At 50.5% G+C, this 23815-nt stretch overlaps 7 protein-coding genes across 7 annotated transcripts; 5 read left to right on the top strand and 2 right to left on the bottom strand.

The window, feature by feature from the left end:
• Positions 1 to 1798: 1798 nt before the first annotated feature.
• On the bottom strand, positions 1799 to 3397 carry N7457_000557 (Major facilitator superfamily domain general substrate transporter; the record flags this gene model as incomplete). The annotated part of the gene is made up of 1 exon (XM_057171625.1): positions 1799 to 3397. The coding sequence occupies one exon, from the start codon at positions 3395 to 3397 to the stop codon at positions 1799 to 1801; it is 1599 nt and encodes a 532-aa protein (XP_057035528.1).
• A 421-nt stretch (positions 3398 to 3818) lies between these two features.
• On the top strand, positions 3819 to 5487 carry N7457_000556 (flavin monoamine oxidase family protein; the record flags this gene model as incomplete). The annotated part of the gene is made up of 2 exons (XM_057171624.1): positions 3819 to 4134; positions 4205 to 5487. 2 exons carry the CDS (start codon positions 3819 to 3821, stop codon positions 5485 to 5487), a joined length of 1599 nt encoding a protein of 532 aa, XP_057035527.1.
• Positions 5488 to 6326: 839 nt separating this feature from the next.
• N7457_000555 (uncharacterized protein) lies at positions 6327 to 7931 on the top strand (the record flags this gene model as incomplete). The annotated part of the gene is made up of 3 exons (XM_057171623.1): positions 6327 to 6737; positions 6839 to 7448; positions 7504 to 7931. The coding sequence occupies 3 exons, from the start codon at positions 6327 to 6329 to the stop codon at positions 7929 to 7931; spliced, it is 1449 nt and encodes a 482-aa protein (XP_057035526.1).
• An 833-nt stretch (positions 7932 to 8764) lies between these two features.
• On the top strand, positions 8765 to 10066 carry N7457_000554 (uncharacterized protein; the record flags this gene model as incomplete). The annotated part of the gene is made up of 1 exon (XM_057171622.1): positions 8765 to 10066. One exon carries the CDS (start codon positions 8765 to 8767, stop codon positions 10064 to 10066), a length of 1302 nt encoding a protein of 433 aa, XP_057035525.1.
• A 2255-nt stretch (positions 10067 to 12321) lies between these two features.
• Positions 12322 to 14310, top strand: N7457_000553 (uncharacterized protein; the record flags this gene model as incomplete). The annotated part of the gene is made up of 2 exons (XM_057171621.1): positions 12322 to 13276; positions 13331 to 14310. 2 exons carry the CDS (start codon positions 12322 to 12324, stop codon positions 14308 to 14310), a joined length of 1935 nt encoding a protein of 644 aa, XP_057035524.1.
• A 702-nt stretch (positions 14311 to 15012) lies between these two features.
• On the bottom strand, positions 15013 to 16902 carry N7457_000552 (uncharacterized protein; the record flags this gene model as incomplete). Its single annotated transcript, XM_057171620.1, has 1 exon — positions 15013 to 16902. The coding sequence occupies one exon, from the start codon at positions 16900 to 16902 to the stop codon at positions 15013 to 15015; it is 1890 nt and encodes a 629-aa protein (XP_057035523.1).
• Positions 16903 to 20500: 3598 nt separating this feature from the next.
• Positions 20501 to 23526, top strand: N7457_000551 (extracellular serine-threonine rich protein; the record flags this gene model as incomplete). Its single annotated transcript, XM_057171619.1, has 3 exons — positions 20501 to 20568; positions 20627 to 22374; positions 22454 to 23526. The coding sequence occupies 3 exons, from the start codon at positions 20501 to 20503 to the stop codon at positions 23524 to 23526; spliced, it is 2889 nt and encodes a 962-aa protein (XP_057035522.1).
• Positions 23527 to 23815: the final 289 nt, after the last annotated feature.

Raw genomic sequence — 23815 nt, 5'->3', positions numbered from 1 at the left:
TTCACTATGGAAAAAAAATCGATGGCTCAATGCTTTTTATGGAATACTCATTCACACTAACAGAGGACAAAGTATTCTTGAGAATACGTATCCGAGCAGGAATTCAAGAGATCTCACGTTGATCGAAGTAGGAGCATTGGTAGCATCAACGCTCGTATAAGCACCCGTCTTGTCGGTATACTCATATGTAGAAGCCGAGTTACAATTGATAATCCATACCAACCGACTCCACATACATGGAGAAAGAACCATCAGGATAGTCTGTCTCGCCACCCGCCCACTCGATAGTATCTTGTACATGGTTCTCTAGGTCACCAGCCAACCCAAATACCGATACGGATGCGCATCAGGTACCCACATTTAGAATGTACCTAACTTAAGTGACCAAGCGCCGGCATTGACTGGCTTACTGCCTGTAGTTAGGCAAAGAGCCTTAAGTAGGTACCGCCTACTCACAGAGTCATGTTCCTCCATCGAGGAAGGCACCACCTAGGTTCCTTCCTGTTTGGGAAGGAACTCGTCGCCCACCCTGCTGACCCTCGTCGCCTTCAGCCTTCCCCAGGACATAAATACCCCCTCCTCCCCCCAGATTTTGATTTTCTTTTCTTCCTTCTCCCACTCCCCTACCCCCTCCACCCCGTTTTGCATGTATTCCCGTCCCCCTTCCTTTCCTTTCTCATCTCTCTGCCCCACTCCTTATTCGCTGTGCTGTCATATATTTGCCCGGGCCCTCTTCGGAGGATTTCACCTTCCTTCCCCTTGGGACTTTGTTGCGCTGTGGGAAAGGTAGGGCACGAAGCAAGTCTGGGATGACCCGAGCTGTGCAAGCGCCTTTTGTTCAACACATTAGGAAGAACCTCCCTCGGCCGCTGCGGATACAGTTCGTCCTGCCCACAGTAGCCGCTGTTCCCCTCCAAGCCTTGACCCCATTCCTTCCTTACACCTTGAATTGGGGAGTCTTACCCAGTTGCATGGGGCCTGTATGCAACACCTGAGCATGACTTGCACCTCTACGTGGTGTTCAGGATGAGTAGCCTTTATGGTGAAACCAAGCAAGTCTCTTAGCTAGTTTGAACAATGAATTCCCGTTCTCTTGACACATTCTCTTTGTGCTTTTGTAAATACCTACCCTCCTGAACTCTCTTCCAGTCTTCAAGTTGTATTATGAATACATTTCCTGTTGGTCCTGGCTCGTCTTGTGATGGGCCGTATGGGGATAATTTGTGCCACTGAGGGCGTCAGTATATTCGAGCGTACGTACGACTTCGTTGTCAAGCAGCCACTCGATTCGCCCTGAGCTCCAGTCGGTCGAGTAAGTGTGGGATCTTTCTGTTGGGGATGAGACAGGGACGATTGTGCCGCAGTTGTGAGAGGTTGTATTGCCTTTAACGAAATAATCGGGTTGACTTCGGTATCCCAGGTGCTGATTTGCTGCTGTCGACTTTCGTTAATGATAATCACTTTGATGACATGGGACTGGACTTACCCAGTCGATTTCGTCGGGTCATCGATTCCACAATCCAGGTGCTGACGATGCCTTTCGTCTTGCTCAGAAGACACGGTTTTGGGATTTATTGTTGCAGAGCTTTAATTCTTTTATCTTGCGCATAATGGAAGTAGAAATAGTATATTCAAGCAGTAGGCATAGAGCATTCATATTTCAATGAAGCCCTTACACAAGATTATCGCAGATTTTGTACATGTATATAGACAGGATGAACAAAATATAAACAGAATGACAATAGTCCATCAGACACCGTTGTCTCTCCCCCCTCCCCCCGCCCCCTCTCTCCCCGAATTAATTAGAAGGCCCATCACGAAGCAGCAGGAAAGCCTTGTATTGCTTCTGAGTCATCTTGCGACATTTCTTGCCCCAGTAGATCATCGGCACAGTAGTCATGATGAAGCAGAAGCTCAACACGCCAATGGCAACGAAGACTTGAGCAAGAGTCTGCGCTTCCAGCCACATCTCAGCAGTGAATGTGAAAAGACATCCGATGGTGTTGTTGATGACGGAAACACCGACCATGCCCTCCAACACCATGTCCGGGTACGCATCCATGAGATACGCCATGCTGAGATCGCCCGAACAGCCCCAGCCGAAGCCGATGAAGCCCAGTCCAAGATACGGCAAAGGCCAGTTCCAGCCTCTACCCGAACCGATTCCGAACAGCATGAGGCCAGCGGGGCCGATGAAAGCAACAGGCAACAAGAGCCAGAGGCGCTGCTCAGCTTCGAAAATGCCCTTGTTTCGTTTGGTCATCCAAACAACGAAGAAGTCGGAGAACCATCCGCCGTAGATACAGCCAATGACTGAGCCAATTAGGGTTGGCACGTTCATGATACCCACTGCAGCATCACTGTAGTTCCAGGGTTCCTCATACCAATTGTCTTGTTCGACGGTAAGATAGAAGGTCAACCAGGCATCTTGGGCACCCCATTGAAGGCCCGAATAAAGGACTGCTGGGAAAGTGAAAACACGCAGTGTGTAGTATAGGCGACGAATATACTGCTTGAAGCCCGTCCCGACCAAAGTTGGCGAGGGAGTGATTAGGGCGATGCGTTGGAAATAGGTCTTTCCCTTCTCCTGGCCGCATTCCTCGTCGAGTTCACGGTCGGGGGATGACGCTTGCACGCTCGCAACCAATTTCTCCTTTTTGTCCGAGGGATCAGCTGACACACTATCGGATTTAGGTGTAGCATGTCCGCGGAGGGGGTTGTTCCGATCGAAGAATGTTTCCTCCAACGTGAAGTAAAAGACCACAATCAGCCCCCCGGATATAATAGCACCAAACCAGCCGACCCATCTCCAACCCAGGGAAGAGTCGGTGATGAAGCCGGCGATCAATGGTCCAGCAAATGTCCCGATACTGGTAGCCAGGACGTACAAGCCCAGAACAAGGCCTCTTTGATGCTGAAAGAACAGATCGGAAAGAGACAACTGGGCCATTGCCTCTGCGCAGGATTCGGAGGCACCCACGAAAAGTTGATTCCAGATGTTGTCCTGGACGGTTTGGACGCGGGCCATCCAGATGGACCCAACGACAGAAAAAACCAGACAGATCAAGTAGGAGATCCGTCTTCCATACAAGAAAGGTGCTGGGCTGAGGAGCAGGGTGGTATATCCAATACCGACAAACAGAACACCTGCAGCGATGTTGATCTGCTCCCACGTAATGCCCAGCTCGAGGTTCATACCATTGCCAGCAGTGCCAGCATCGTTGGCAGTCGCCGCCGTGAGTGCGACGAACACGAGGACTAGCAGGGCATGCCAATACCGTCTCCAGGCACTCCAATTGAGCGGATCGTTGGGGGAAGTGGTGGGTGTGGGAATCAATTGGATCTCCCCATCAACGCACATGCGTTGGGTGCCATTGAGTTCTGTGTCCTCGTCCATTTTCAATTCAAAATCGGAATCTGATTAAAAACCCGACTTGGCAAGCCAGTCATGCCGGAGACATCTTGAATACCGGGGGGAAGAGAGTGTCAGCCTCTGTAAGAGAAAAAAGATGGGCAAAGATGGGAAGAAGAAAAGAAAACTGAAAACTCTTATTCCTGGTTTCCATGTGGGGCAACAGATAAGCACTGCGTTAGGGTCTGGGCACTTGCAGCCCAAACACCCAACCATTCTCTCATGCGCAACACGCAACACGATACCTGCAGGACATGAGGAATCGGGGGAAAGAGGTGCAGGAGGCTGAGGCGGAAGGATTTGCCTGATTCAGTGTCCGCGTGGTCACTTCCCCCTGCCCCTCACAGCACATCCCCCCCTCTTTCAACTTCGTTTCAGCGGTAATCCGGCTTAATTCGGAGCTTGAATGTCAACCTATCAGCTCAAAATGGCCCAGTCATTCCATATTACCTCTATTGCCTCGGGAAGTAGTCCCATAGAACCAAGTAATCGTGGCTCCGACCTGGTTGCACCTTTCGCGCCAACTCTGAAGTTGACCGAGAAGGGAACAAACGCAGCGAGGTCGGAGCGCAAGGTGATTGTGGTGGGCGCTGGAGTGTCCGGTCTACATGCTGCGGCTGTCCTGCACCGTCACGGCTGTGAAGTGGTGGTGTTGGAAGCGCGCGATCGCATTGGTGGAAGGATCCTGACCAGCAGAAAGGGCGATCATGTCCGAGACATCGGTAAGATATCAATCCCGGTCGGGAATTTGGACATCGGGAACGTGGGCCAAAATGCTGATAATTCCAACAGGGGCCGCTTGGATGCATGAAACTTCCCAGAATTGCTTGGTGAAGCTCATTCCCCGGCTGTCGATTCCCTATTATTATGATGACGGGCTCCCTCTCTACTTCACCAGAGAAGGCCGGGCTGGATGCCAGTTCAAGGCCAAGAAAGTGGCAGACGAGTTTGCCGATTACTGCGAGTGGTTCTACGAAACCAACCCGGACGCAGAGGACCGCCCCGTTCATGAATTTGCAAAAGAATTTGTCCTCCAGCATGAGCTTATCACCGAGGATGAACGCGATTGGGCCCCGCAGGCTATCCGCGAGGTGGAACTGTGGATTGGTACCAGTATAGAGCAAGCATCGTCGAAACATCTTTCTTACTTCATCACCGAGCGCAATCTATATATGGAGGGTGGCTATGATCTCATCGTGAACTGGACGGCGGAGTCTCTCCAAAGCGATGCCAGCATTATCCGACTTAATCACCATGTTGAGAACGTGGAATGGAGTGAAGACGGGATCGTTCCAGCCCGAATCCAGTACAAGGATGCTGCTGGAGCAACCGGCTTCATCGAAGGAGATGCGGTAGTTATGACCAGTCCGCTAGGAGTCTACCACCATGATCTTATCTCATTCAACCCGCCCTTGCCGAGTGATATCCAAGAGGGCATGTCCAGAGTTAGCTACGGCGCTTTGGGCAAGGTGTTCTTTGAATTTGCCGAAGTTTTTTGGTCCAAAGACAACGATCAGTTTGTCTTCTACCCATCGCCGCCCGAAGAATCGGACCATTCGTCCAGCTCATCCGTGCGGTCTAATACCAGCGTAAGCTCCCTCGGAGGGAACGATAACATTCTTAACTACGCCACCGTGACCATCAATTTGTGGATCATGACTGGCGGCAAGGAGCTGTGCGTGCAGATTGCGGAGCCTCTGACGCAGCGCGTCGAGGCCATGCAAGACTCCAAAGAAATCTATCTGTTTTTCGAACCACTCTTCAAACTCTTCCGAACAGAGCCTTATAAGGCCTTGCCTCGCCTGATCAATGTTGAAACTACACATTGGACCCAGGACCCGTTGGCTGGGTATGGAACTTACTCTGCCGACAAGGTCGGGGACGACCCGCAGCTGCTGGTTGGTGCGTTGGAAAACCACAAGGCCAGTCGCTTGCAGTTTGCTGGCGAGCATTGCACTCAGATTGGAAATGGATGTGTGCATGGTGCTTATAAGACGGGTGAAACCGCTGCTGTCAACCTGCTCCAGAGCTTTGGGATTCCGTTTGATGGAGTTGATCTCCTCGGTTTGAAATGAGTGCTCGCTCCAGGCATGGACAACCTTGGAATAGAGTGATCTAGATAATTGGGACTCATCTCCACGGGTGCCGACTAGTCATTATATAAGAGTCTCACAGGATAGTCGCGGTGGGACCATTTCTGTATATGTGTTGGTTTATGGTAAGTGTATATATCAAGCTACATAAGTAATGAGAAGGGGAGTCTATACTGAATAGCCCGTCACAATATGCTCAATGACCACATGTATCTAATCAGATAATTTCGCGTTCGAAGCCTTTGACATTATACCTAATATAGCTTCTCTGGTCATAGTATACCTAGGAGGCAACATGGTAGTTTTAAGACATGTCCGGATCATGACCACACATTCTAGTGAAGCCTAGAAAAAGGCCAGTGAGAGTGCAAATCAAAATGTTCCACTCTCTAACAGGGAAAAATCCAATTTACTACCTGTCCACACATCTACATTTGCATGCGTTTTGCAGAGCACTGATGTAAATGTGGCTGTGCTAGTGGCTGTGCAAGCGACATGGCACATGCGGGGATGCCAAGCCGCCGATGATGTCATCACGAGGAACAAAGTGCCCATGTGAGCAAAACAGAAGTCTAGTGTTCGAAATGAATTTAGCTACCTTTGAAACCTGCTGATCATTGGATTTTATCTGACTGATCATTTTACCGCCGGGGAAGTCGATCTATCAACATAATACATAGCGCGCGCGTATCCCCTTACCTTCAGCACGAACCCGTCTTGTTTCGGCCTATCCTTTGTCTCCCCTGTCGCCCAAGTCCTATCGAGTGAAAAAGAAATAGCAATCTTATATTTCTGTCAATAATAACTTTCTTGCATCCAATATGGCCATGCAATATCTTAACCAGATAAAAAACCGGCAGCGTTCGCCGCAGATGATCAGCACGCCCAAACCGGTCTTGACGCCAGAGGATGAAGCCTACCTACGTGAAGTCACCGCACATCCGGAATCGGTACCCGCTTCAACAGAACAGAAGGAACAAACGTCGATCGAAAGTTCCGCTGGGGCTCCTCTGCAACCGGAGATAAGCGTACAGGCTGAGGATGTTCCTCTACCTTGCTCGCCCGGCGAGGAGTTTGGAAAGGAGCTTGGAGAGGAGGGTAGACAAGAACGGAAAAATCCGCATCCAACATTGGAGAGATCGGTGACACCACAGCCAGAGGCCGCGAAGGCCTCACCGAAGAAGAAACGATGGAGTGCTATGTTTTGGAAGAAGAACACAGGGAAGAATGTGGTGGGTAATCATATGATTGTACCCATACTCGGATCCTTGCGTCCGAATACATCATGCATGACCTGGAATTCATGTAGCTGACACATGGTTCGCGTAAACAGGACAAAGACACCGACAATGCAAACAAATCGCAGATCGAAACCTCGACTCCCCCGACCACTTCGGATACGTCCAACAGTGGAAAAGATGCAGACAAAGACAAAGATGCAGAGGATATGACAGATATTCTGGAGCGCTTGAATCTAGCAGCGGATAATAATCGGGTCTTTTCGATCAGTGATGAGACACAAGAGCTTTTGCGCAAGTTCAAGCTTATCTTCAAGGATCTGATCAACGGAGTCCCAACTGCCTACGGGGATCTGGAGATGCTCCTGACCAATGGAAATCGCCAACTGCAGGAAACATATACAAAGCTTCCTAGTCCGATGCAAAAGCTTATCGAGAAACTTCCCGAGCGGTGGACGGAGACGTTAGCCCCGGAGATGCTTGCAGTTGCTGCCGAGCGTGCTGGCAAGAGTGGCGTCAATATGGAGAATGTGGGCAAGGCCGCTGCAGCTGCGGAGAAGATGGGAATTAGTGTGCCAAGTTTGAAGGAGCTTGTCTCGAAGCCGGCTGCTCTGGTTGGTATGCTGCGATCGATTATGGCATTTTTGCGAGCTCGATTCCCTGCTGTCATGGGTATGAACGTGCTTTGGTCATTGGCATTATTCAGTAAGTTTGCTCTTTACCTTAACCCTACATGATTGCTAATAAACTCATTTCCTAGTTCTTCTCTTTGTCTTGTGGTATTGCCACAAGCGCGGACGTGAAGTCCGTCTGGAGAATGAGCGGCTGGTAACGGAAGAAGAGATCAACAAGCTCAACCAGGATACATCGAGGGTTCTAATTCGTCCCACAGAGACTTTGACAACGACTGCACCTCAAGGTGCTTCGTCCGAGGAAATACGTGAAGGCGTGAGAAGGGTAGAGGAGGCCCGAGCAGCTCCTGTCGAATCCGTTGCCCCAGAATCCGTTACCCCGGTCGAATCCACCGCTCCCGCCGAACTCGCTGCTGCCACCAAGCCAGAGCCCGAAAGTGAGGCTACGGCTCAGCCAGCGCCAGCGCCAACTCGATCAAAATCATTTTTGTACATGTTTGGGCGCACCAAGTCAGAGCCTGCACCTAATAATGTAGCTCCTTATCCCGGCACTTGATCATCGCATATTGACCAAGTTCCGCGATACCTAATCTTCAATATTGTTTTAATAGGAGGTACCATGGTTGATGTCAAATCATCAGGGAACCTTGGTTTTTCATGGCCGACCCAAAGATAACTGGTCGTTAAATTGGACCTCTGGACTTGTTTACAATTAACATTTGTGTGGTTTCAAGATGTTCGCTGGAAGTAAGGTGCATTGTTATTCAGGCAGGCTACTTGGAGACATGAGGGTTCAATCAAATTGCCATTGAAGGCCCAACTTAGAGCCGGAAAGCCGACTTTCGCAACGATCGTAAAGTTCGTAGGTAATAATGCGACGCTCTGCGGAGGATCGGAGAAGATTTGCGGTGATGCGCTCCAGTATCATCTTTGCTTGATCATTGAGAATAATTGTACAGTGCATTAAACCGACATGGCAGATTTGTATATGTGCTATCCTCAAAAGTCTCACTAAAAGTGGTAAATGCAACATAGACTAATGTACCGCCAGTTTCGATTTACATGGCGCCCCGAGCCATTTTGTCTACTTGAGCCGCAATATAGGATTTCCAGTGCATCATGATATTTCGGAACAGAGGAAAGTCGATTATAAGGTCGTCCGCTCGGAGATTTTCAACAAAATCAGTATCATTGACACACGCACGGAGTACGTTTCTGGACATCGATATAGTTAGCTGCCCTTTTTGCGTCTCCCCGCAGTCATTCTTGGCATTATCCCACCTATCGCTTGGCAGCCACGGCCTATTTCCCCTCAGACTACGGAGTAAAATGATGAAATTGGGAAAATAAATGGAAGGTATACTTACACCAGGGAGCCCAGCCAGAGTCATGCTTCTTGGTCTGCCAGAAGAGCTCCTTTGCCTCATTGTACAGGAAGTAGATGGCCCTCATGATCACTACTCCTTAATTCGAACTTGTCGTCGACTTTATGCAGTCACGTTGCCAATTCTCTACTCCGATGTTGTTCTTTGTACGGCTGTTACCGGGCATTGTGTTCGGCAAGTGAGTCGATTCTTCTACGCAATCGCCCAAAGGCCACAGTTAGCACATGCGGTGCGGTCTTTACGAGTGGAAGTCTGGGAAACCGAGAACACGGATGTTGAGTGTGCATTTGAATACGATGGTTGCCTTGTTCGCAAACTCGTCGACGGTACATCTTGGGAGCAGCAGCCAACCCGGCAGCTGATCAATGGAAACACTGATGCTTGGTTAGCGTTGCTCATCCCGCAGCTGAAAGGCTTAAGGGAAATTAGCATGTGCAGCCCAGATGAACCTCATTACGTCGAGACAATGTTCCTGAAAGCTACCCGAGAGAATGATACGCCATTTCCTCATCTCAAGGAAGCTTTCGCAGAATGGCATGATACCAAAAATTCCTTGCATGCATGCTTCATGGAACCGTTCTTCAGCTTTCCTGCGATGCGCAAAGTTGGAGGGGCGGATATGCTCGATTGCGATTGCGATGCGCGCGAATCCCGCACTACGCCCTTCTCGGGAGTCACGGATATTGACCTGAATAACACCAACACGGAGTGTGGGTTTGTCGACTGGATTGAACCTTGCAAGGCTCTTAAGACCTTTCGGTTGACTATTGGAGGACCATTAGTCTCAGATGGGCCTGATTTCATAGCGGCTCCTCTTCGAAAATCTCTCTCCCTTCACAAGACTACCTTGGAGGGATTGTGGATATGTGGTGAGGCTCTCTCGCCCTCTGAGGGCAATGGTGGATTGATGGGATCATTTGTCGACTTCAGCGCGTTGAAATATCTACATATTTCTCTCAAAATGCTGGTTGAGAGTGACCGCATTGAGTCGACGCATGATCTCGTTTCGTTTTTGCCGCCATCCCTTGAGACTTTGTATTTGTGTTACTGTCATGGCCAACTATTTCCATGGGCTATCGATCAAATGCAAAGCTTGGTGGATTCAAAATCGTTGACACGTTTAACTTTGCTGGGGCTTGAGGGCTACGAATCTTCCCGGGGTGATTATGATGTTTCACTGGATTTTACGCTCAAGCTGGGCGCATTGAGCGATAGATGTGAAGAAGCAGGTATATTATTTGAGGCTGTCCTCGAAGGAGACAGTATGAGCACGAGCCAATTCTTCTCGCTCTGGCCTTGTTCTTGATCGTCATGATTGGAGAACTAAGGGTGCTCATAGTATCGCTCTGACGTCTCATCTTATGATGTATGGAGAATGGTACGATCCGCTCAGCTGCGAAATCTCACCACTTTCTTGCAGTTGTTGGGATCACGCCAGAAAATCATGACACTGTTTGAGATTCGGAAGCTCGGAGTAGCCGAGGTATCCTCCGATTTTACGATACCATAGATCCTCCGGCCCCCAATGAAGGGTATTCAACTTTATGAGTCATTTCCACTGCTCTCATTATTCAATTGCTGCCGGCTCGGACTCCAATGCAGGTCAATTTACCTCGGAAGTAGCCATATCCGATGGTTTGACGCTAGCAAAACGTGGTGAATGGAAATATGTAGGTTGTATTGGACAAGTGGATAAAGCTGTAAGCTAGAAGGTCGTCGAAGTGACCAGGTGGAGGATTATTATTGACATTCAACATTCGAACGGCGAGAGATCCGCTTCGATGACTGAAACAGAGCTAGCGCAGTAAATAATGTCCCCTCTTAGGAAGTTTGATTGGCGTTGTCGAAAATTTTCCTTCGCAGCCACTGCGGGGCAGAGAGATGATCTTGCATGCTTCCGAACATCAAGTTGCAGGGGCAAGAATGGACTCAAAAAGGAAGAACCGGAAAGATCTTCCGTTCCAGGCTTTGCCTCCTGAGCTTTCACCCGCAGTATTCGGTGAGTCGCTGACAGCACTCTATAAGACCGGAAAACGTAGAGGGAGTACGGAGTACTGTCCTCCTATAGATGAAAAATGGATCTATCTCATGCACATTCTGCAATCGCAACTGTTTACCGCTTGTTATTAGGCAGCTTAGCCATTGGGATTGGGGGCAAAAAGGAAAGGGCCTGCAGGTTCCCGCTTTGGAAGGCAAAGTTGCCAAGACGGGCCCGGAATGGAGTCGAGCTTGCCACCCAAAACGTGTCCGGATCTCTGGCTACCAATAATAGACCTGATAGTCAAAGTGAAAATTTGCGTTTCTGTTGAACAATATGATTCATCTCGGGAGGTGTTAGGTAAATGGAAAAAATCCCGATCTGAGAATTGAATCATCGGCACATGTCCGCACAGGTCAATTGCTGCACCGTGACCGTTCGACATGCATCTCGTACATAGGGTACGAAGAGGTAGTTTGATATCCAATCCAGACCTCGGGTTGCTCTAATACAGGTGCCATCTTGATGTAATAGGTCGAGGCTCGACTCAGACTGTGGTTTGTAGACTGCTAGGCGGTCGAGTGGACTGCAATGAAGATTTCGCCATAGAGGAGACTGACGCCGAGGCTCTTATTGATGACGTTTTAGGTTTGTTTTGTTCGGACTCGACTCGGGATATTTTCCATTGAGGCAAAAAAGCCATACCACATATTGTAGTCAAGGCGGGGGCAAGGGCAATGCAATGAGATGATATCCATGTAATATTGATGAATATCATGATCGAATGCAACAGTACGGAGTACGGAGGACCTAAAGGGACTAAATAACGGGCATCAAGATCATTTCCCGTTGCGACTTTCGGCGCGCGCTGATTGGTCCGAAAGAGTCGGTGAGCGGCGCCAACGAATGGGCGACGGTGGGCTTTGGCCAATCAGGAGTGTCCCCCACTTCACTAGGAAAAAAGTCGACCCCATCGCCCTCCTCTTCTTCTTCCCTTTCCCATAGCATTCTCACCACTTGATCTATTTCGGACTTTCCAGATTAACTTTTGAAACTATCTTCACCCAGTTTACTACATACCCACATATCGTCAAGAGTCTAGCCAAAATGGCCTTCGTTGAGCTGTAAATGCCTCGCTGGGGAGCCTGTCCCTGCCGGCTCCTCAGTCCTGCAGCTCCGATCTTCAATTCTACTTGACGATATCTTTTACTCTTTCGACGCCTCGTGTGAAGGCGTTGGAATTGCCCCCTAGCAAACTCCCAGAAGAAGCACTATAGCGTCTGCGACAGACAGCGGGTGCTTTCAGCGTGAAAAAAAATCCCTGGACTCCTCCCCTCCACTCCTCCGATATCCTCCACTTCGTCCCACCATTCCACCCTCGACTTATCCCCTTACGGATCCTCTATTTTGGGATCCAATTACGAATCTATCACCAAGGACGATCTACCCCTCTTATCTCCTCGCTGGATCCTTCTGAAACGGACCGGACTATTTGCATAAAAAAAACGCAAGGACCAAAGAAGTCCGAATCAACCACGCAAATTCTTTCACTTCAACAGCTTCACACACAATACTCTCTCAATATGCCACAAAGCGCATACTCCTCCAAGCGGGCCCCCAAGAGCTCTGCCAAAAACGTCCACCCTCGTCCCTCAACCCCCGAGTCCAACATCATGCGGACTCTCGACATGTCACCCAAGGCTAATCAGTCTCGGAAGGCATCAAATACTTCACCTGCCAATAGAAAACGGAGAGCTTCGTCATCATCAGTCTCGAGTGTCTCCTCTGTCTCGTCCCTCGGGGATTTGAGCGAGGACGCAGATGACTCAGAAGAAGATGCAGACGACGAGGAAGAACCGGCAGTCCGAGCCCCGTCTTATGCTCGTCGTCGGGATAGTAAGGCGGGGCGGCAACCCGCGAACACTAAGAGAAGACGTGTCTTGACGGATGATAGTAGTGATAGCAGTGACGCTAATGACTCTGATGATAGCTCAGATGATGTTTATGCCGCTGTAGACTATATCACGGATGCTGAAGATGAAGAAGAAGAGCAAGAGATGGAGAAGATGGAGGAAATGATGATTGTGGAGTCTGAGAAGACTCAGCGCCCCCCGTCCAGCACTGGATTCACTGATGATCAATGGGCTATCAGCTCATTTGATGATCACATGTTCCTCCCCGCTGCATCCTTCTTCGACGAAGAAAATCTCTACAGTGCTATGGATACCTTTGGAGAGCCTGAGGTGACAAGTGAAGCCGTTGAGACTCCAATGCCTCGGCGAGTTCACTTTGAAGAGCGATCAGACTCGTCCTCGGATAGCGATTCCCACAGTGATGATGAGATCCCTGGTGATTTCCTGCAACAGGACAGCTTGGACCCCCAGCTGCGTCGTATGATCGAAAACGACAACGAAAATTACCACAGAAGCCACCGCCGCCAATCGGAAGAGATGTTTGGTGACGCTGATTACGGCCACGGAAGCATTTACCACGTCGAGTCCGATGGATCGTCCGAGGGCAGCTTGAGTGGTTACGAGAGTAGGAAATTTGGTCATCTGTGTTGCGTTCGAATTTTGCTAACCCCGTGAAAAGGCGATGATGGTGATACCACAGACGAGGATCTCCCCCCACCAGCAACTATCACCCACCCTCGATCTCTTCTCCGCCGAGACTCATCTGACTCTTTGGCCCCCGTGGACGACAAGAATGACTGCGTGCCCCGCCGTCGCGGACCTATCATGGGAACCTTTATAGCAGACCCCCACAAGCCAGTGGCTTTGGTCGATTGCACTGGCAAGCATCTTGTCATCATTCCTGCATATGCATCTTCTCGCCATGACTGGCTGGACTCTGCTGCCAACAGCATGCCTGGAACTGCCAACACTAGCCCTCGCCAGACTACGCTTCACTTGATTGATGAAAGTGACACCGATGCCCTTGCATCCCCCAACCAGACTGAATTCAGTCCTATGCTGGCTTCGAGCGCTAACCTCATGATGACCGCTCTCGGCAACGATCTCACCCCAGGTGGCCAGGTCATGGGCCCTCCTGAGGCATTCTACCCTTCCCAGGACTTCACCATTGATAGCTCCTTCGAAGAAGACGAAGAAGACGACCCAGAGGCTTCTCTCAACGTCGATGATTTCATCGATTTCGGCAATGGATCCTCTGATGAAGACGAGGACATGGATAAGCCGTATGATGACTCTACCCAAGTGTCCCCGATGGCTGTTCCCACTGGCAAGTCTATGGGCACACCTACCCCTAGTCGCAAGTCTGAGTCACAATCGACCAACAAGGAAGAGCGTTTCCTCAACCACCTTGATCAGGGTATTGTCACCGCCTTCCGTCGTAACCACAACCGCTACCAGGCGCTCCTCCGCCTTCCTCAGCACCGCGAGTTCATGCCCGCGAACTCTCCCGCGCGTCCTGCCAGTGTCTTCCGACACGCTAAAAACAATGATCAGCGCACCCCCACCCGCAAGCGTAAATCAAGCAGCATTGCTGGTGGTGAGGCTGTGCGACGCAAGCTGATGGACGCTCAGCAACGTCGCTCTCAGCTCCCTCTCTGAGCGCTATTTTAACGATTGCACGACCTTTTGGATTATCTCCAAGAACATACGATAAACACGGCCGCCATTTATTTCATCGGTTCCTAGTCGCTGGCAGACTTGACCATTGGGTCATTATACCTTTGACCCGAAGCCACATCGTTGAGCATACAGGCTCCTCGATCTGGTTTATTTGCATCTTGCTACTGTTGTGTTGTGTGGTGATTCATCCACCACACCATGTCTCGAGTTAGCTTGGCGAAAGATCGATGTCGGTTCTTTGAACCGGAAAAGTGGTCCCATTTACGCCTATTTGCATTTTGATACTCGATTATTTCTTTGTCATTCGTTAATCTCTTTTTTCTTAAACTTACATTCTCATGTCATACCTATCTATTGACTGGTCATTTTTCTCCCTCGCCTGTTGCGGGGGCTGGTGATACCTTTGGATTTATGGAGTTGAAAACTTGTGGGTTTGCGCTTTAACGAGTGATGGCTGTTTCTCTGTTGCTTTTTACATTTACCTTATCAATTCCAAAAACATTCGAAACATTTATCCCATTTGCTTTGTAGGCAGTGTAGAATGTATGCAAAATGGCCGATTTCCACAGCCGTGCTGATAAACCCCACATCCCGGACCCACCTCAACCTTATTCGGTGGCTCCATAAGGTACTCCGTACATGTCTGGAGAACCCAACGATGATATTCGCAACAATCGTCCTCTAGACTTCAACACCCTGGAGCCAACTACCCACTCCTTCAGTACATGCCCCAGCCGCATCATCATCCGAATGTTTGTCATCGATCTCCTCCTCCGAATCATACATAATGGTAACCCACTCATGCTGATAAATCCCCTTTTCATTCGCCGGATATCCCTCCAACCGAAGCCAAGAAAATATCCCTCGCGTGGGATTACTCGATCTCTCATCTGAATACAGATCATCCTCACAGCTCTTCGGCAGAGATATATCTGCCTCTCCAAGCCCGGACTCCAGGCCAACTTCCGAGACAGGTGTAGACACAGACGAAAGAAGAGACGCAAACCGCGCCTCAACACCTGAATCCTCAATCTTCAACCCGCCATCAAGATCCCAAGACCACCCCTCATATCCCAAATCATGACATCCACAACACAGATGCTCTCGAACTAGAATATTCACATCACAAAGCCTCGTATTTCCGAAAGGCTTCCATGACCAACAAGTCAGATACCCATGATTGTAACTACCGTCGCTGTCTGTCGCCAGAAAAAGCAGCTTACACTCGTCTTCGCGCTGGACGGTATCGGCATTCTCATCGTAGACGCCAACAGGCTGTGTTATAAACGTGGTTGGCATCCCCATCCACGCTTCCGCTTCCAGTGACGGGCTCATTAACCCCGCCTTGCAGGAGTTCAGGTGTACGCCGGCTATACCCAGAATTGTTGCGCCGAGCCAGAGACTCGCGACGCGGGGCTGGCGTGCTGAGAGGCTACTTAGAAGATGTACAAGGTTGCCTTGTTTGACGAGGGGGTTTATGATTGCGAATGCGGGGTTTATCCATGCGGCGACGAGATTGCAGGGGATATCGGGGTTGAAGAATACGCTGCACATTGATTGCATTGTTGTCCATGGACTGCTGCTTAGAGTCATATAGTATGGGAGGAGGGATTTGTGTTTGGATATTAGGGCGGGGATTGATTGCGGGCTTTGGGTGTTGGTTTGGTTCGTGTTGGCGGGTTTGGGGATCGGTAGCTTTGGAGTGCGGAAGAATGGGTCTTGTATGAGGAGTGCTGCGGAGAGAGATGCGGAGCATTGCGCGTAGATGTGGTGATGCGTGCAGTAGTGGGTGAGGTATTGGAAGGCTGTGGTTGATGGTGGGGGTTCGTGTGCTGTAGACTGGATTTGATATTTTGCTCGCATTGATATCTCGCCACCTACAGAGATAGACCATGGAGAGAGGAACTTCTCTGATTTGTATGCCACGGATATCTCCCATGCGGGTGTTCCGGAGAGTACGGCATTCCACCAGACAAGCTCGGCCTCGCTCGTATCTGGTGGCAGGTCGATCTCAACGACTTTCTGTGCTACTGAATCTTCACGGTGTTGACAGAACCTCGATGAATATTTTGTTGTGCACCGATGCATCTCCGAAATATCAAGTAGTTCGGCCCATTTAGCAGAGAAAATGTACGCCCAGGCTAGAAATAGTACCGAGATGTGATTTCCCTCATCAAGACCAGAGATGCCACGCACACCAGGCCATTCTGATAGCGGGGCTTCGCTGGATAACTCTACTTCGCGAGCCTTTGGAACTCCAAGTTGAAGATCCAACGGCATGACCTTTGGTGGGGTAATGCACTTGGCACCAGGTCTGGAGGTCCGCCATTTTGAATGTCCTTTTACTTCAAGATCATCGTGTTTCTTCACGCAAGCAAAGGAGAAATCTTTATCGCGTGGGTTCAATCCGGCGGCAAGGTATGCGGGCGTATCTTTGAGGAGGGACGTGAGGTCAATAGATTCCAAGGGAAGACGGGTGTCGGTGGTGTTGAAGTAAGTAAGCCATTGCCGATAGCTTGCGTGGAGGGTAGTTTCAAAGTCTGCTTTGCTGGGGCGGAGGGCGTCTTGCATTTTTGATAAATTTATCTTGAGAGTTAGGCTGCATCCAGCGAGTGCGATTAGATCGTGGGGTTTGTTTTGAGGCATGGAGTACTTACCTATACTCACCGCCAATCGATGCCTCGTATGTATATATTATCAATTTGTATGAAGTTTCGATGGGCCTCCGAAGTCCTCGATCCCTTTGTGAGACTCATTCTATATGGCTGTTGTCTCAGAAAATCCTTGGCCTAAAAGTGTAGTCGATGGACCTCGCTCATCGCTCATCGCGCTCTTGAGTTGTGATTTTTATATCTATACATTCAATCACCTGATCCTTCACTAAAGGGAAAGAAGAATGTTTGAATTCCCAGCGAATACTCCATTTACTCTAGGATCTATCATCCGAACCCGAGAAGGCCTGCTATCTATTTGGCCAGCGCTTGATATAATGATACTTCACCATAATATGTTATGCTGCGACCCTCTTTCTAGTGCTGGAGAAACAAGAACAAACAGCGAGGCTTTAGCTGTCACAGAGCGGCCTCCAAGCTGCTAAAGAGATACCTAGCTATGTGCTATGGACCTTCAGATGGCAGAACTTGGAAATATTCGCAAGGTATTAGAGCACGATGCGAGTCAGCCAAATGAGCTTACACTTTGCGATGACAAATATTGGAATTCAACGCATGGCTTGGAAAGACCAACCCAATTACCTTGATGGTACTCTGTACTGTATCTAGAAGCCGACAGTCTTCAACTAGAGCTTCGGTGGCGATGGTCTGTTTGTTGGATGAGTTTGCACAATTGGGCAAGCATGTGATCAGTATCCAACGTGTAGGGGCCTAAAGGGGTTGATCCTGCTTGCCATGAAGTGATTATGGTCCTTGTATTAGGGTCGCAGCGCGATAGCCTGAAGTTGGTCTGAGACCCTTGTGATCTAGGCCCTATGAGGCCATGAATGCCCTGCCTCTACTCCGTACGGAGTACAGAGTATGCGCTTAGTACGGAGTATGGAGTACCGATATATTGTCCAGAACGTCAAATGCCTGTGATCCGAGTCGATAGCGCAATGCTACCATTAACCGAACAAGTCAGCTAATCATCCAACCTTTCCATGGTTGTTGCTACCCAGGCTCTCTACGTACGGAGTACGGAGTATAATAACGCAGTTTGGTTAGTACCGGCACAACTATACTTTCAAATATCAATAGTCAGATATTATCCCTACATGTATCCTTCCCGGTGGCTTTGAGTTAGCACATGGCTGTCAAGACTATTGAATGACTATACTCCCGCATCCACGAGGAAATTAGAGCCCCTGATTGAGAAACGCGTACGGAGTACGGAGTACAAACGAGACAAGCCTTGATACTGGACACTGAGCAACGTAGTCCCAAGGGAAATTGGGTGTGGCTCTAGCGTTACACCTGCATAACATCTCGTTAATAATTACTCCAGGATGCCCATAAATAGATACCAGATTAGCGAGTTAATTTGTCTAGCCAGAAATGAACCGTTCGAAGGGGGACAGCGTAGTAAGTGGCGCTAGGGTATTTTTGGGCGTTTCACCGGATTTCCCCGAATCCTAGGGTGATTTGATTCGGATGTCCGGAAGATGTCCACTTATGACTCTGGAGTTGATGGAGTCTTGCAAGTGATCAAGAAACCCCAGAATGAAGCCCTTTGTACCTCAACGTTATCCGGGCTGAGAGAGGTGCAATTGTACCCAATACGGAATAGTAGCTTTGTAGGTAGAGAACAATGTGCTCATCGGACAAGCATAATGCAAAAGCAAGGAAAAAGGTGAAACGCTGAGAGAGAAGCCCAGAACCGTTCACGGGCTGTAAGTGGTAGGTTCGTCCGGAGCGGGCGCTTCTGAATCCACCGTGGCGAGACTGGACAACTTTGGAACTTCCCCTGTCGCACCATCTCCGCCACTGTCCGGGAGTCAACCCCTGGAAGGGAAATAAGAAGAGAAGACAACAACAAAAACAAAAAGAAAAAGAAAAACAAAAAGAAAAAAAGAGAAGAGAAGAGCTTATGCTACACAACAGCACCGTTGGCCCCATCAAGCACGCGGTTTTTGATTCGTCAGCCCCGGCGCTTCGAGTTCACAACGCGCATAAGAGAGGAAAAGAGGGCAAGGATCAACCTCTCACTGCTCAGAGCATGAACTGCAGGCAAACAGCAGAAGTAAACCCAAGAGAGTGGGGATCTCCGTTTCAGGGCGAGACGCCAAAAGACTGGGCTTTTCTGACCGGTCGCATTTGGCCCCATCACCCGGTTCATCGCACTAGACCGGGCTACTCCGTACTCCGTCGAAGGTGGCTGTTATTCTTGGAAAAAGGGGTCAAGCTATTGGGACTCTAGAGAAAGCCTCTCGGGACCAAATACAAAGGCATCAACAAAAAGACTAGCAGCTATAACGCGTACAAACTACGGAATAGACTGGGGCAGTGATAGGAACTCTGAAGAACCTCTGCTCGACTCTCGATCGGCAATATGCAAGCTTCCGTGCCGATCAAGCGCTGTCCCAATGTGCATACAACTATTTTTACTTGCGATGACGCTCATTGGTGAATAAGAAATGTCGACCGATCTCACAGTCGCATCCCACGAACCAAGACGCAGAGGCATTGACTCGGATTGGGCCACCCCCGCAGGCGCCCTGATTAACGGCTCCAGTCGGTAGCTTCTGACTGGCTCGTCATCAGCCTCTTCAGGTTGTTCCTGCACTAATCGACGCCGCGCTCTGGATGAATCCCCAAGCTCGCTCTCTATGGGACCACAACCGTTTCATCTCTCCTCCAGATTCCTGCCGATTGGAGGAATGATTGTGCTCCCTGACTAGATGTCTTACCTGTTTCCCCTAACACCAGGATGCGTCGGGTCAGAAAAATGCTTCCTACTCGTAGCCGGGCCCTTTGTCTGCAGGAGTTCATGACCCGTTCCCTAGTCAAGTTTGTTTATAAAGCGCTACGCTTCCCACACCCTAGAGGTCTCTCATTCTCGTCATTGTTTTTATTTCCTTTGGCTGTTGTTGGCCTGCTTGGTTCGTCCCCAACCAAAGACGCTCGTTCAGGGACTGGTATTTCCTTGTCCCACCCTCTCTCGTTTGATATTGGTTCAGTTTCATTGAGGCTTTTTCTTTTTTGGTTGTCGCCAGCGATAATAAGATTTGCCTATTTCGTTGCCTATATCCCTACAATCGCAGCTTATATTGCAAGCTCCATTGAGTGCCATCTTTCTATATCGCAGCCTGTCCTGCTGAGACCCCTGTATCACTATATTCTTTCTCTCTTTCAATACTTCTTGGCTCTTCTTTCCTTCCTCTATTACAACTTTCGCAACGCTCCTTCCTGTCACTCGTTGCCGATAACCTTCCAATATGAAGGTCACTTCGGCTATTGCGTTTCTCGCTCTTCTTGGCTCAGGCCAAGCTACCGGAGGGGTAAGCCTTAAGTTAACCTTCGTCTCGTCTTGGATGTACATGCTAACTGTGATCTATCTTAGTACTGGGGCTCTGAGAAGTGTTACTCCAAGCCCGGTAGATCTCCCAACAAGTGTAATGATCACCAGCATAAAGGATTCAGCTGGACTGATCTTGCTCCTGGTTCTTTCGATCACTATGGTGGCTTCTCCTTCTCTGGCTTTACCTGCGGCAATGGCTTTGGCTCGGGCCTTGGCAAGCGCGGCGTAAGTGATGCATATCTACCCATGATCGACATCAATTATATACTGACCACGGCTATAGACCCAGAAATGTATCTCCGGTACTGTCTCTAAGGGAAGCTCTTCTGCCTCCAGCCACGGCTCTGGCTCTCGAGGCCCCCCCTTCCTCTGCTCCTTCATTCTCTTGCGGCGCAGATGAAAGTGGTTTCTCTGTGACCAACTTCCACGTTGCCACGGAAAAGGATACCGATCTGCACGTCATCTACAGCATGCCCGATGGATCGACTTGCAGAAACACCGCTTCCTGCAATTCTCGCGGTACCTTGGTCAAGAACGATCAGTGTGGTGGTGCTAAGTCCGTGCACTTTGAGCTGCCAGACCACAGCGAACATGAGAGCTGCGGATTTGGCATCTACAGCGTTGGCTTTGACTGCACTCCTGGTTCCACAGCCACATTGCCAGTCCCTGCCACCACTGTCCCTGCTACTTCAGTGCCGCACTCGACTGTGTCTGCTACTTCGATCCCGATCGTCATCCCTTCAGTCTCTGTTCCTGGCTCCTCGGTGGCTCCCGTCACTACTTCGGTCGTGAGCACTCCTGTTCGGATGACTACATCGACGGTGTACACAACCAGCTTGATCACTATCACCAGCTGCGCTCCCACTGTTACTGATTGCCCTGCTGGATCTACGACTGTCGTCACTTCCACCATTGCTATTTCTACTACAGTCTGCCCTGTCACCGAGACTACACCCGCCGCAACAGGTGTGCCGTCCTTGCCTCCCGTACCCAGCCCGAGCGGCGTGCTCCCTGCCAGCTCATCGGCTGTACCTCCCCACAGCAGTGGCACCACTGTTCCCTCATCTTCAGTCGGGACTTCATCCTCGGTCGGGGATTCTTCTTCAGTCAGCTCCTCATCTGCGAGCGAGCCCCCCGCTGTGACATCCGGTCCTTCGACCCCAGCTATCACCACTCCTGTTCGGATGACCACTTCGACTGTGTACACCACCAGCTTGATCACCATCACTAGCTGCGCGCCTAGTGTCACTGATTGCCCTGCTGGATCCGGCTCGACCACCGTTGTGACATCGACTATTGCTATCTCGACTACTGTCTGCCCTGTGACTGAGACTACCCCAGTTGCTATCAGCTCTACTTCTGTGCCTGAAGGCCCAATCCCAAGCGGCGTTCTTCCTGTTAGCTCCTCGGCTGGCATTCCTCCCGCTATCACTCGCACGCACACAATTGGTACCCCGCCTGCTGGCACTCACACGCACACAGCCGGTACTCCCCCTGCTGGTACTCCTCCGGCTGGTACTCACACTCACACAGCCGGCACTCCCCCGGCTCCTGGTATCACCTCTGCTCCCTCTTCTCCGGCACCCTCGTCAACTGGTGGCACCCCTCCTGGCCCTGGCGATTTTACCACTACCATCGTGACTTGGGAGACTATCACCACTTGCCCGGTGACTAACACTGTTACCTCTGGTACTTCCACTTTCCTGACCACCTCGGAGACTGTTTCGACTGTTACTATGACTTCCGTCTCCACAATCTGTACCAAGTGCTCTGCCACCCCCACCCCTGTTGCCGGGGAGAGCACCACTGTCCCGTCTGGGCCCGGTGAGGAGGCTAGCACTGTTGTTCCCAGCACCGGTCCCTCTGGCACTCCCGAAGAATCGAGTCCCGTCCCTAGTGGCTCTGTCTCTACCCCAGTTGGTTCCAGCCCAGTCTCCGAGACCACTCCTGCTACCCCCGAGGAAGCCACTACCACCATCGTGACTTACGTGACCGAGACCACCTGCCCTGTGACTGCCACTATTACCTCTGGTTCGTCGACGTTCGTCACGACATCGAGCACTGTTTCAACTGTGACTTTGACTTCCACTTCTACCCCTGACGTCCCTAGCTCTGTCGCCCCCGGAAGCACCCCTGCTCCCACTGAGACCGGCATCGCTTCCGGCCCCCCCTCCCACTGGACCTGCTGTCACCAGCATTGGCGCAAGCTCTACACCCACCATCCCCGAGGAAGCCACTACCACCATTGTGACTTACGTGACTGAGACCACCTGCCCTGTGACCAACACCGTCACTTCAGGTTCTTCCACATTCATCACCACCTCCAACACTGTTTCCACAATCACAGTCACCTCGGTCTCAACCATCTGCACCACGTGCAGCGCTACCGCCACCGAGGTCCCTACCGCCACTGAGATCCCTATCCCTGGCGAGATTCCTACCTCTAGCGGAACTCCCTCAGTGCCCAGCAGTGTTTCTCCAGTATCAAGCCCGGTCCCCTCATCGTCATGCCCCGACACCGTGCCCCAGTGTATCAACACCTGGTTAGACCTCGCCCCTGAGTGCACATCCAACAGTGATGCCTCGTGCTTCTGCCCCAACAGCGAGTTCACCAGCAAGGTTATTTCCTGCATCCAAGCCTGGGGTGCCTCCAAGGGAGAGATCCAATCCGCTCTTTCCTACTTCACCGGAATCTGCGCTACCTGGGTCCCCGAAAACCCAGGCATTGTGACCGAAATCCCAACATCCATCACTCTGGTCCCAACAGTCGCTCCCTCCACTCCCCCATCCGGCGTCGATGCCGTCGGCAGCGCCTCGGTCCCTAGCGCCGTCGCCCCTGTCACCTCGGGCCCCGCCCAACCCTGCACCACCATCACCTACTCCACCTACACCGTCACCGTGCCCCAGGTCAGCTTTGTCACAAACACCGCCACCGGTGTCGACGCTGTCCCCACCGTCGGCCTAGTCCCCGCCAGCCCCAGCAACGCCTCCCCAGCGCACACCGGCATTGTCCCTGCCCCGGCTTCGGCTACCTGGGTGACCGCCAGCGGATACCCATCTGCCAGTACCAGCGCCAGCGCCTGGCCCAGCGCATCCCCGGTCTTCAATTCCGCATCGACCGTGTCGATCGCCTCGAGTCTGATGGCGGCTTCTCTCGCCGCATTCTTCACTTTGATGGTGTAAACCATCTGAAGAATTTTTTACTTTCTTTATCCTCTCGCTACAAATTTGCACAGTACAGATCTGCTTTTTTGGTTTTTCCTTTTGCCCGACAGCTCTTGAATGTTTCCAACCGACGGCTGGGGATGTTTTCGGTCTGCGAATTGATTCCCAGACTTTGTATTTTACTTATACGCTCCCTAATTCCACGCGATAGATCTCGCTGTTTTTCTTTAGGATGTTTTCTCTCCTGTAAATAGTGTTCGAGTAGAGATCTTCCCTAGTGGCTATTAGTTCGGTCGTGCAACAGCCC

This window comes from Penicillium paradoxum (assembly GCF_028828445.1).
Source record: "Penicillium paradoxum strain IBT 22861 chromosome Unknown utg000002l_segment0_segment0, whole genome shotgun sequence".
NCBI lineage: Eukaryota > Fungi > Ascomycota > Eurotiomycetes > Eurotiales > Aspergillaceae > Penicillium > Penicillium paradoxum.
Note: the sequence above shows the minus strand (reverse complement) of the source record. Positions and strands in the feature narration are given on the sequence as shown.